General features: G+C 33.5%; 1 protein-coding gene across 1 annotated transcript; it reads left to right on the top strand.

Annotated features, from left to right (window-relative positions):
- Nucleotides 1-3,270: 3,270 nt before the first annotated feature.
- Nucleotides 3,271-10,913, top strand: avpr1aa (arginine vasopressin receptor 1Aa). Its single transcript, XM_073831738.1, has 2 exons — nucleotides 3,271-4,135; nucleotides 10,614-10,913. The coding sequence occupies exons 1-2, from the start codon at nucleotides 3,274-3,276 to the stop codon at nucleotides 10,904-10,906; spliced, it is 1,155 nt and encodes a 384-aa protein (XP_073687839.1). The 5' UTR covers nucleotides 3,271-3,273; the 3' UTR covers nucleotides 10,907-10,913.
- Nucleotides 10,914-11,382: the final 469 nt, after the last annotated feature.

Consider the following 11,382-nt stretch of genomic DNA (forward strand, 5'->3'; position numbering starts at 1 on the left):
GGTGCCATTAGATTGAGAGTCCAAACAGCTGATAAGAATGTCACAGTAATCCACAAGTAATCCACACCACTCCAGTCCAGTCCATCAGTTAACGTCTTGTGTAAGGAAAAGTTTTGTGTTTGTAAGAAACAAATCCATCACTAAGATGCTTTTAACATCAAACTGTTGCTTCCAGCCAAAATACAAGTGCATAATAACACTTCCTCTAGTGGAAAAAGTGGTCTTGGCTGAATCAGGAGAGAAATATGTACAGATCAAGCACCGTTTACAAGCTAAAATAGCTCTGAACAAATATGTGGGTGGATTTTGATGTAAGAGGACAACAGGGGATGGACTTTTTCACTGGAGGAAGCGTTATTATGAGTTATGGATTCTTGATGATGGATTTGTTTCAGCTTTTGTCTTCTCAAGATATTAATTGATGTACTGGAGAGGTGTGGCTTATTCGGATGTTTTTTATCAGCTGTTTGGACTCTCATTCTGACGGCACCCATTCACATCCATCGGTGAGCAAGTGATGCAATGTTAAACTTCTCCAAATCTGATGAAGAAACAACCTCATCTACATCTCAGATGACCTCAAGGTGAAGCAAATTTGTGAACCATTCCTTTCCAGTAAATCTTGTTCTTTTTTAAGAACGTTTAAAAAATTCAGGTACTGTTTTGGGTCATATGTCCAAAGTGATATCTATTCTGGAGCAAAACCAGCTGCGAAGCACAAATCTGGAGAACTGCTGCCCATCCAGTGCCATTAGCTGAATAAAGTGAGACAGTAAGAGGCAGCAAATGATCCATAAAGTAAATGCAGCTCAGAGGAATCAGATCAGGACCAGCATATATTGTGCATTACCCAGTGACGCATTTAGCACAGACAATTACCACACAGTTTTTCAGACTATAACAAATCTCAAATCTCTTCATGCAATTTAACTACATTATATCAAACTTTTACACAAACAAACCATTTAAAAGCGACCTTGCTTGTTTTATTTGAAATGCTTTTTAATTTGTCTTAGTTCAGTTGAATGAACATTTCACTGTTTAAAGCGTCCGAAGTCTTATTTCCCATTGTCTTGATAAAATTGAACAATTGCATATAAATAAACTCAACACTCAGGTCGCCGAAACAGACTGAAAAGAATGTGGACTTTTAGGACACCAATAACAATTCAGCCTCAGTTTATAACTGCTTAGAAGTTCTGCCTATTAGATCCCTTTGTCAAAGAGCAAAATGTGCTTCATGTGGTAAAGTGTGTGAGATTGATTTACTGATCAGAAATCCTGTTTTCACTTTTCTAGAACATTTTGTTTCGTCTTTTTCTGAGACAGCGACGACTATTTCCAACAATGTTTAATACAGGATTCCCACTATTTTTATTTTATTATGCTCAGCTCTAAACTATTTAATTGGCTGGATTTTGCTCTTTTGTTCAGGAAAACTTCCTCACAAGTCATTATGAGTGAGGTTAGATGGTTATTTGAAATGAATTGTTCACAATGATTCACAAATTGGTCTGAAATGATTTGATGAATCATATTTAATTTAAAGGAAATTGATTTTTTTTGTAAGTGCATCGCAAAACTAGTTTTACTGTGCTTACAGTTTAATTTTCAGGTGTGATACATTGCATTTAAAAAAAAAAAAATATATATATATATATAATATATATATATTTGTTTGTTGCATAACAGTCGGCTATTTGAATAGAGTTTTTGTTGCATTTTACATTTACAGAATTGAAAAGAAAATGTGCTTAATAGGCATGAAAATTACATCAGTAATTTATTAATTTAATGTAAATAATTCTCAATAACAATAACATTTACATTTATTTTTAGAATGAAAGTGACAACTTAAACTATACATATATGTTTCTATTTTTTTTTTTGCAATGTATAGTATGTATAAATTCAAATAATATATCCTTTTTTTTTGTCTTTCGCAATGATGAGAAATGGAAAGATATTGTGTATAATTGTCATGAAAATTACACTACCAATCAAATGTTTTTGAAAGGTAAGATTTTTAATATTTTTTTTAGTCTCTTCTGCTCACCAAACCTGCAATTGTTTGATCCAAAGTACAGTAGAATTTTGAAATGTTTTTACTTTTTAATATGGTTTAAAATGCAATTTATTCCTGTGATCAAAGCTAAATTTTTAGCATCATTCCTCCAGTCTTCAATGTCACATGATCCTTCAGAAATCATTCTAATATTCTAATCTTTGATGAAAAGATATATCCAAAGATCAGCATTTATCTAAATTAATATTAAAAATTGGGAAAGTAATTATAAAACTTTATATCAAGGATGCTTTAAATTGGTCAAAAGTAATGATAAAGACATTTATAACGTTACAAAAGATTTCTTTTTCAGATAAATGCTGTTCTTCTGAAAATTCTACTCGGCTGTTTTCAACATAATAAAAATAATGTTTTAAAACAGCAAATCAAAATATTAGAATGATTTCTGAAAGATGTGACTGGAGTAATAATGCGAAAATCCAGCTTTGAAATCACAGGAATGAATTACATTTTAAAATATATTCAAATAAAGAGCAGTTTTTTTAAATAGTAACAATACTGTTAAAATGTGACTGTTTTTGCTGTGCTTTGAATCTAATAAATGCAGAATTCAATTTAATTCTTTATTAGTATTATTATACACGTTTTATTTATTTAAATTTATTTCAAAATAAAAACGATGACCCGTGACAAGAGTACAGCGTGAGAATATTTCTGTACGTTTCTGTACTATATGGGAATGTGTCAAGGCTGATCTTCACAAAAAGCAGACTTTAGGAGGGGTGTTTACTCTAGGGTCCGAGTGGGTGGGTGGACCCTAGAGTATGTAGCTACTCTAAACTATAACACTGACTGAGCTTCTGAACACCGGTGGGTTTGGCTCCGTGCTCGTTACGCGGCGTGACTGAAATCTGAGGCGGGTTTAAAAGGCTCCGAGCAGAGCCACAAACAGTCGAAGGGAGACATTTGGAGCTCTAGGTTACACAGGCATTAGATACTAATAATTAGAAATCAACTTGTTTTGTTTAGAGACTCTTTTTGGCAAGATCTGCTTGGTCAAGAGCAGAATGGAGATGGTTTGTGATTCAAACTTCGTGAGATTTAAATCTCCAACCTTTGGGTTACTAAAACAAACATTTAACCACTAGGCTTCAGCATTTCTAGCTCATAGCGGAGCAGCGCGCAACGGGACACCGGCGTTTCCATTTACGCACGTCGTTTACGCGCATTTTTAACGTGTTCTGACAATGAGCAACACATCGCATACGGTCAACTCCACCGACCCGTTCGGACGGGACGAAGAAGTGGCGAAAATCGAGATCGCAGTCCTCAGCGTCACCTTCGTGGTCGCCGTAATCGGTAACTGCAGCGTCCTGGTGGCCATTCACAACACCAAGAAGAAAACCTCCCGCATGCATCTGTTCATCAAACACCTGAGCTTGGCCGATCTAGTGGTCGCGTTTTTCCAAGTCCTGCCGCAGCTGTGCTGGGAAATCACCTTCCGTTTCTACGGTCCGGACTTTCTCTGCAGGATCGTGAAGCACCTGCAGGTGATGGGCATGTTCGCGTCCACCTACATGATGGTGATGATGACTCTAGATCGCTACATCGCCATCTGCCACCCTCTCAAGACCCTGCAGCAGTCCACCCGAAGGTCCCACATCATGATCGCGGGTACGTGGATCAGCAGTTTGCTCCTCAGCACCCCTCAGTACTTCATCTTCTCCCTCAGTGAGATCCAGAACGGCTCCGATGTTTACGACTGCTGGGGTCACTTCATCCAGCCCTGGGGAGTCCGTGCTTACATCACCTGGATCACAGCTGGGATTTTCCTCATCCCGGTGATCATATTAATGACCTGCTATGGATTCATATGCCACAGCATTAGGATGAACATCAGATATAAGACCAAGAAAACGCCGACGGACGGCGCGCACAAGAACGGTCTGATCGGGAAGAACTCGGTGAGCAGCGTGACCACGATCTCCAGAGCGAAGTTACGCACCGTTAAGATGACTTTCGTTATTGTTCTGGCCTATATCATCTGCTGGGCGCCGTTTTTCATCGTGCAGATGTGGTCGGTGTGGGACAAGAACTTCAGCTGGGATGGTGAGTGAAAATGAGCGATTTATGATTCTTATTGTTTACATAAAATGTTAACATTTAAATGTGACCCTGGACCACAGAACCAGTCAAAAATACATTGTATGGCTCATAGTTATTTATTGTTCTTTTATGCCAAAATCAGATCGTGTTCCATAAAGATATTTAGTAAATTTCCTACTCTTTTAAAAATAAAGGTGCTTCACGATGCCATAGAAGAACCTATTCGTCTGTATGGTTCCATAAAGAACCTTGTTTCACAAAAGGTTCTTCAGATTATGAAAAGGTAATAAAGAGATGGTTCCTGAAAGAACCTTTGACTGAATGGTTCCTCTATGGCATCGCTGTGAAGAACATTTTAAAGCACCTTTATTTTTAAGAGTGCATATCAAAGATTACTACTAATGTTTGATTAGTAGTAATTGCATTGCTAAGAACTTCCTTTGGATAACTTTCTCAATATTTAGATTTTTTTTGCATCCTCGGATTCCAGATATTTGATAGCTTAAATAGTTGTATCTTGGCCAATATTGTATCCTAACAAACCATACATCAATAGTGAGCTTATTTATTCAGCGTTCAGACGAAGTATAAATCTCAGTTTCCAAAAATGGACCCTTATGACTGGTTTTGTCGTCCAGGGTATATTTTAAGTATCAAATGTGCACCCTGGATATTTAATGCTTAAAATATAATTTGTACACTATAAAAAATGCTTTTCTTACTTAGATTGTTCATCTTGTTTCCAGCTGAAATATCTAAAAATTCTTAAATCAATGAAATAACAAGAAAGATAATCTGCCAATGGGTCAAGAAAATGTATTATTATTTTAATTATTTCTGTTTGAAATAAGATTTTTTTTTTTTTGCTTACCCCATTGGCAGATTATTTTGCTTGTTTTAAGCAAAAACTCACTTAACTTTGGCTTGTTTTTGTGTTTTGTATTTTATAAAAACAAGAAATAGTTTTTACTCATCTAGAAAATCCTTCTTGACTTAAGAAGTTTTATTTTATTATATTTATTTGACTGGAAACGAGACAAAAAATATAAGTAAGAAAAGCATTTTTATTTTTTTATTTTATTTTTTTGCAGTGTATTGACATGGAATAAATAGACATTACATTTTTAACTCTGAACTTTGTAGTAACTTCCATATTTAAATATATCATTATCATAAATAATCTTTATATAATGATTAACATTAATGTAAATTCACAAAGTTAATTTAGAGTTCAAACTGTAATGTACATTTTTGCGTAAATAACATACATTTTAAGTGGTAAATATGTAGATTAACACTTTATATTAGGGTCATATAATTTAAACATTTATATCATTAACAAAAATGATTATGCTGTATATTGCTGATTAATGTACATTTGGAAAGTTAAAAAATGTAGATTTTATTTATATATTTCATGCATATTTTTGTTTTATGCATTAAATGCCTGGTAACACTTGATTTTTATATATTAGGGCTGGGAATTTAACGCGTTAATTAGATTAATCAATCACCGGAAAAAATAACGCGTTAATATTTTTTAACGCAATTAACGCGCCCCTCCCCCTATAGACCTGTAATGTTACACTTTGTAGAACTGCAGCAAGCTAGTAACAAAACAAAAAGGACAAAGAACTACATGGCTTGCTGAAGGGTAATTGTAAGTAGGCTATAAAAGAGATGCTAGTGGAGCCATTCATAAAACCAAAGTCATTTGCGTTTTCTGTGACAAGGAATTATTTGCCTATCATACAAGCAGTTCTAGTTTAAAATACCACCTGAACTCAAAGCATGTTAATGTTTTGGAAGACAAGGGGCTTATGGATGCATTTCGAATCCCTTCCTCAAGAGTTAAAGGCAGGGGTTCACATAAGTGGCCCGCATGCGCGACCAAAATAAGAAAATGCGCTGTGTAAATAAGAGCGCGCATTTGCGTACCTACTCGTTGTTAATGTACAAGTACCATTTTAAAACGACAAACTGTAATACTTCCTAGGATTTCTATTTTAAAAATTAAAGCATAATTATAGGTCATTCGCTGTCGTTTTCAAAGCACAGTGCAAATACGTGACATTTTATTTACTGACCCTCATCACTGAACGTTCTTTAATCAGGAACGCGCATACTCAAGGCCACAGGCGTGCGCGACTCCGCGCACCTTTTGCATTACATACTTGCCGGCAACCCGCCAAAATAAAAGCTTGCTTATTTAGGTTTGAAAATGATGAAAATTCCGCATAAAAAATAAATACTATCATTTTATTTTTAGGTTTAATATAATTTTAAATCATAATACAACTACCACACTTTATTATTTTGTTTACTATTTTATTTTTATTTTTTTTAATTATATATTACTATCACTATTATTCATTTATATTTAATGGGTCACACTATGTGTAGTGTGAGGACCAAACCAAATCTGCAGGTACTCTTATGAGAATCAGGCTAAAAAACTTATGTGCACCCCTGATTATAGGCTTGTATTCAATAATAAATGGTAAAAAAACAGCTTTTTGTGATGTTTAAATGCGATTAATTAGATTAATTAATCGCCACACCGTGTAATTAATTAGATCAAAAATTTTAATCGCTTGACAGCACATATTATGATATATATATATATATATATATATATATATATATATATATATATATATATATATATAAATAAAATGTAATGTGTATTTCATGAATAACTTTAACATCATTATGTGTCCATGGTCCACAAAACCAGTCTTAATGTTCAGTTTTGTTTTGTTTGTTTTTTTAAATTGAGATCATTTGAAAGTTGAATACATTTGAATAAAGCTTTCCATTGATGTATTTTTTGTTAGGATAGGACAATATTTGTCAGAGATATAATTATTTAAAAATCACAATCTAAATATTGAGAAAACTGCCTTTAAAGTTGTCCAAATGAAGTTCTTAGCAATGCATATTACTTATCAAAAAGTATGTTTTGTGCAAATGTGCGATTATTTTATTTCCACCTGATCTGACCCTAAAAATGCTTTAATTTGTGTAATTAGGTTTTTATTTTATTCCAATTATTTACATTTAAATATAAAACATATTGTAATCATGAGCCATGAATGTGGTAACAACATCTAAAATATGCAATTATCCCCCAATGATATGATTTTTATACTCAAATCTTTATTTAAAGTGTGTAGACTGTACTGTATCATAATAAAATGGATTTATTAGACACTAGGATGCCCAGGATGTTTCTAGGACGTCTTTAAAAGCAAGCAGCTTAGTGAAGTTTACATTTCAAACGGAACAAATGGCTGCGGATGGAAAGAAGTGCTAACGTGTTAAATATAGTCTCTCTGATATGCTTATAAAGATCGTTTGAGAAATGAAGTCATGAGACCAGAATAGTGTGTCTAAACAGATCGGCTGCAGATTTATGATGTGTAAATCTGCCATTAAAATTCCACATGAACATATGGAATATTTAGATAACCCAATTTCACCTCATTTTCACAAGATAAATTACTTTAATCTAAACAAATTAATTATTAGTCTAGTCATATTATGCTACACTAGTATCTGGCAACACAGTAGACTTAATGCCTTGTTCAGAATGACTTAAATTGACTATTTTTTTATGATTTGTATAAAATGTATAAATGAATACGGAGATCTAATTGCCTCCTTTCGCTAATAAAATATTGTTGCTTTTATGAAACATATTTTTCTGTCTACAGTGCTGTAGATTCTGATGACGCATGTTCTGAGGTTGTGAAATGTTGATAAGATGTTATTGCTTAGTGCTATGTTGCTTGGCAAACTAGAAAATTAATTAATAGTTTAGTCATATTTATTTATGCCAATATCTGGCAACGCAGCATGCATATGTACCTGGTCCAAAATGACTAAAACCCAATTAAATAAAAAAAGAAAATTGTGTTTATCTTTCATTTATTTTAAATCTATATTTTATAATGATAATTTGACTTGCACACATACATCTGAGAGAGCTCTTTGATGAAAAAATGACACAACATTATATAACTACTTAAAAAAAAATAAAACACAGTTCCGGTTCTAGATGCTGATTGGCCAACCAGTGACTCGAGATTCTGATTGGATGACAGATGTTCTAAGCTGTTGATAAAATGTCAATGTCTACTGTATATTAACTACCATTGCTATGTTGCTTTGCAAACTTAAAAAAAATATATTATATATATAATATAGCATGTTTATTTTTTACTAACATCTGGCAACACTGTAGTCATAACACCTGGTTAAAGATTACTCAAACCCAAGTTTAAAAAAAAATTGTCTCTATAGCTGTCTCTACATCTATAAACTACATATAGTTCCAGTTCTGGGTGCTGATTGGCCGATGCAGTGACTCTAGATAAAAAAAAAATATTAGTTTATTATATATAAATAATATAGCATTTTTATTTTTACTAATATCTGGCAACACTGTAGTCATAACACCTGGTTAAAGATTACTCAAACCTAAGTTAAAAAAAGTTGTCTCCTTAGCTGTCTCTGCATCTATAAACTACATATAGTTCCGGTTCTGGGTGCTGATTGGTCGATACAGTGACTCTAGATTCTGATTGGATGACAGATATTCTAAGCTGTTGATAAAATGTCAAATTCTACTGTATATTAACTACTATTTCTATGTTGCTTTGCAAACTTAGTTTATTATATATAAATAATATATCATGTTTATTTGTTTTACTAATATCTGGCAACACAGTAGTCATAACACCTGGTTAAAGTTGACTAAAACCCCTTTTTATTTATTTTTTTACATTGTCTCTATTGCTGTCTGTATATGTACAAACTATTATCATATATTGTTTATAAACTACATATAGTTTTGGTCCTGGGTGCTGATTGGCTGATACAGTGACTCTAGATTCTGATTGGATGACAGATATTCTAAGCTGTTGATAAAAAGTCAAATTCTACTGTATATTAACTACAATTTCTATGTTCCTTTGCAAACTTAAAAAAAAAGTTTATTATATATAAATAATATAGCATGTTTATTTGTTTTGCTAATATCTGGCAACACAGTAGTCATAACACTTGGTTAAAGATTACTTAATCCTAATTTATTTTTAAAAAAATTACTCTGTAGCTGTTTACACATATAGTTTTGGTCCTGGGTGCTGATTGGCTGATACAGTGACTCTAGATTCTGATTGGATGACAGATATTCTAAGCTGTTGATAAAATGTCAAATTCTACTGTATATTAACTACTATTTTTATGTTGCTTTGCAAACTTAGTTTATTATATATAAATAATATAGCATGTTTATTTGTTTTACTAATATCTGGCAACACAGTAGTCATAACACCTGGTTAAAGATTATCGAATCCTAACTCATTTTTAAAAAATTACTCTGTAGCTGTTTACACATATAGTTTCGGTCCTGGGTGCTGATTGGCTGATACAGTGACTCTAGATTCTGATTGGATGATAGATGTTCTAAGCTGTTGATAAAATGTCAAATTCTACTGTATATTAACTACAATTTCTATGTTCCTTTGCAAACTTAAAAAAAAAGTTTATTATATATAAATAATATAGCATGTTTATTTGTTTTGCTAATATCTGGCAACACAGTAGTCATAACACTTGGTTAAAGATTACTTAATCCTAACTTATTTTTAAAAAAATTACTCTGTAGCTGTTTACACATATAGTTTCGGTCCTGGGTGCTGATTGGCTGATACAGTGACTCTAGATTCTGATTGGATGATAGATGTTCTAAGCTGTTGATAAAATGTCAAATTCTACTATACATTAACTACCATTTCTATGTTGCTTGGCAAAACTATTAAATTATATATAAATAATATAACGTTTATTTTTTTTTTAAACATTGATTCTCTCTATCTATCTATCTATCTATCTATCTATCTATCTATCTATCTATCTATCTATCTATCTATCTATCTATCTATCTATCTATCTATCTATCTATCTATATATATATATCTATATATATATATCTATATATCTATATAAATTCCGGTCCTGGGTGCCGATTGGCCGAAACAGTGACTGCAGATTCTGATTGGATGATGCATGTTTTTACACTGTTGATAAAATGTTACATTCTACTGTACATTAACTACATGTTGCTTAAAAAAGTGTTTATTATATATAAATGAGAAATAATATAGCATATTGTTACTAATATCTGGCAACACCACAATAACAATTTAGATTAAGATTACTAAAACCCATTTCTATATCTTTAAACTACATATTCTTATAGTTTATAAACCATAAACACACCTCTGGTCCTGGATGCTGATTGGCCGATACAGTGACTGCAGATTCTGATTGGATGATGGATGTTCTAAGCTGTTGATAAAATGTTACATTCTATATTAATCACAGTTGCTATGTTGCTTGGCAAAGAATTAACACTGGTGTGTGCATTTCAATCATTTACAGCTATTGTGCATGCGTTTGTGTGTGTTTCTAGATTCAGAGAACACGGCCGTCACTCTGTCTGCGCTGCTGGCCAGTCTGAACAGCTGCTGTAACCCGTGGATCTACATGGTTTTTAGTGGACACCTCCTGCAGGATTTCGCCCACTGTTTCCCCTGCTGCCACAAGATCCAGCAGAGCTTCCGGAAGGAGGATTCGGACAGCAGCTTACGGAGAACCACGCTGCTCACCAAAATTGCCAACCGCAGCCCCACGTGTAGCACAGGCACCTGGAAAGAGTTCGATCATTCGCCCAAATCCAGCAGGACGGCTCCGGCCGAGACGTGAAACGTGGGAGTGTGGTTTTATTGATGGCACTTTGGTGAGACTCCCACAACTGGATGCTGATTGAGCTCCAGATGAGATAAAACACTATTATTGCTCAGGAGACGGAAAGGAGTTCTGTTTCGTTCGTTCAACTTCTGAGCGCATTTGGAGACATTGTTGAGATCTCTACTGAAACTTTGGAGCTCAGAGATTCAATCTTTTTTGCTGAGGAATAGATATATGTACTAAAAGTTATACAGATATATACAGTACTGGCCAGACGTTTGGAATAATTAAGACTTTTTATTATTTAAATAAAATCTATGCTCTCTAAAGCTGCATTTATTTGATAGAAAATACAGTAAAGGCTGTAATATTACTACAATTCATATGTCCAAATATAATTTATTTCTGTGATCAAAGCTGAATTTTCAGCATCATTACTCCAGCCTTCAGTGTCACATGATCTTTTTCACAGAATTCGGACTTTTTTCCTG

This window comes from Garra rufa, chromosome 25, assembly GCF_049309525.1.
Source record: "Garra rufa chromosome 25, GarRuf1.0, whole genome shotgun sequence".
Taxonomy (NCBI): Eukaryota; Metazoa; Chordata; class Actinopteri; order Cypriniformes; family Cyprinidae; genus Garra; species Garra rufa.

Excerpts from the sequence above, each read along its gene's own strand:
- avpr1aa (XM_073831738.1), top strand. The coding sequence starts at position 3,274 with ATGAGCAACACATCGCATACGGTCAACTCCACCGACCCGTTCGGACGG. Across the intron at positions 4,136-10,613 it reads CAAGAACTTCAGCTGGGATG|ATTCAGAGAACACGGCCGTC; the intron begins GTGAGTGAAAAT and ends GTGTGTTTCTAG.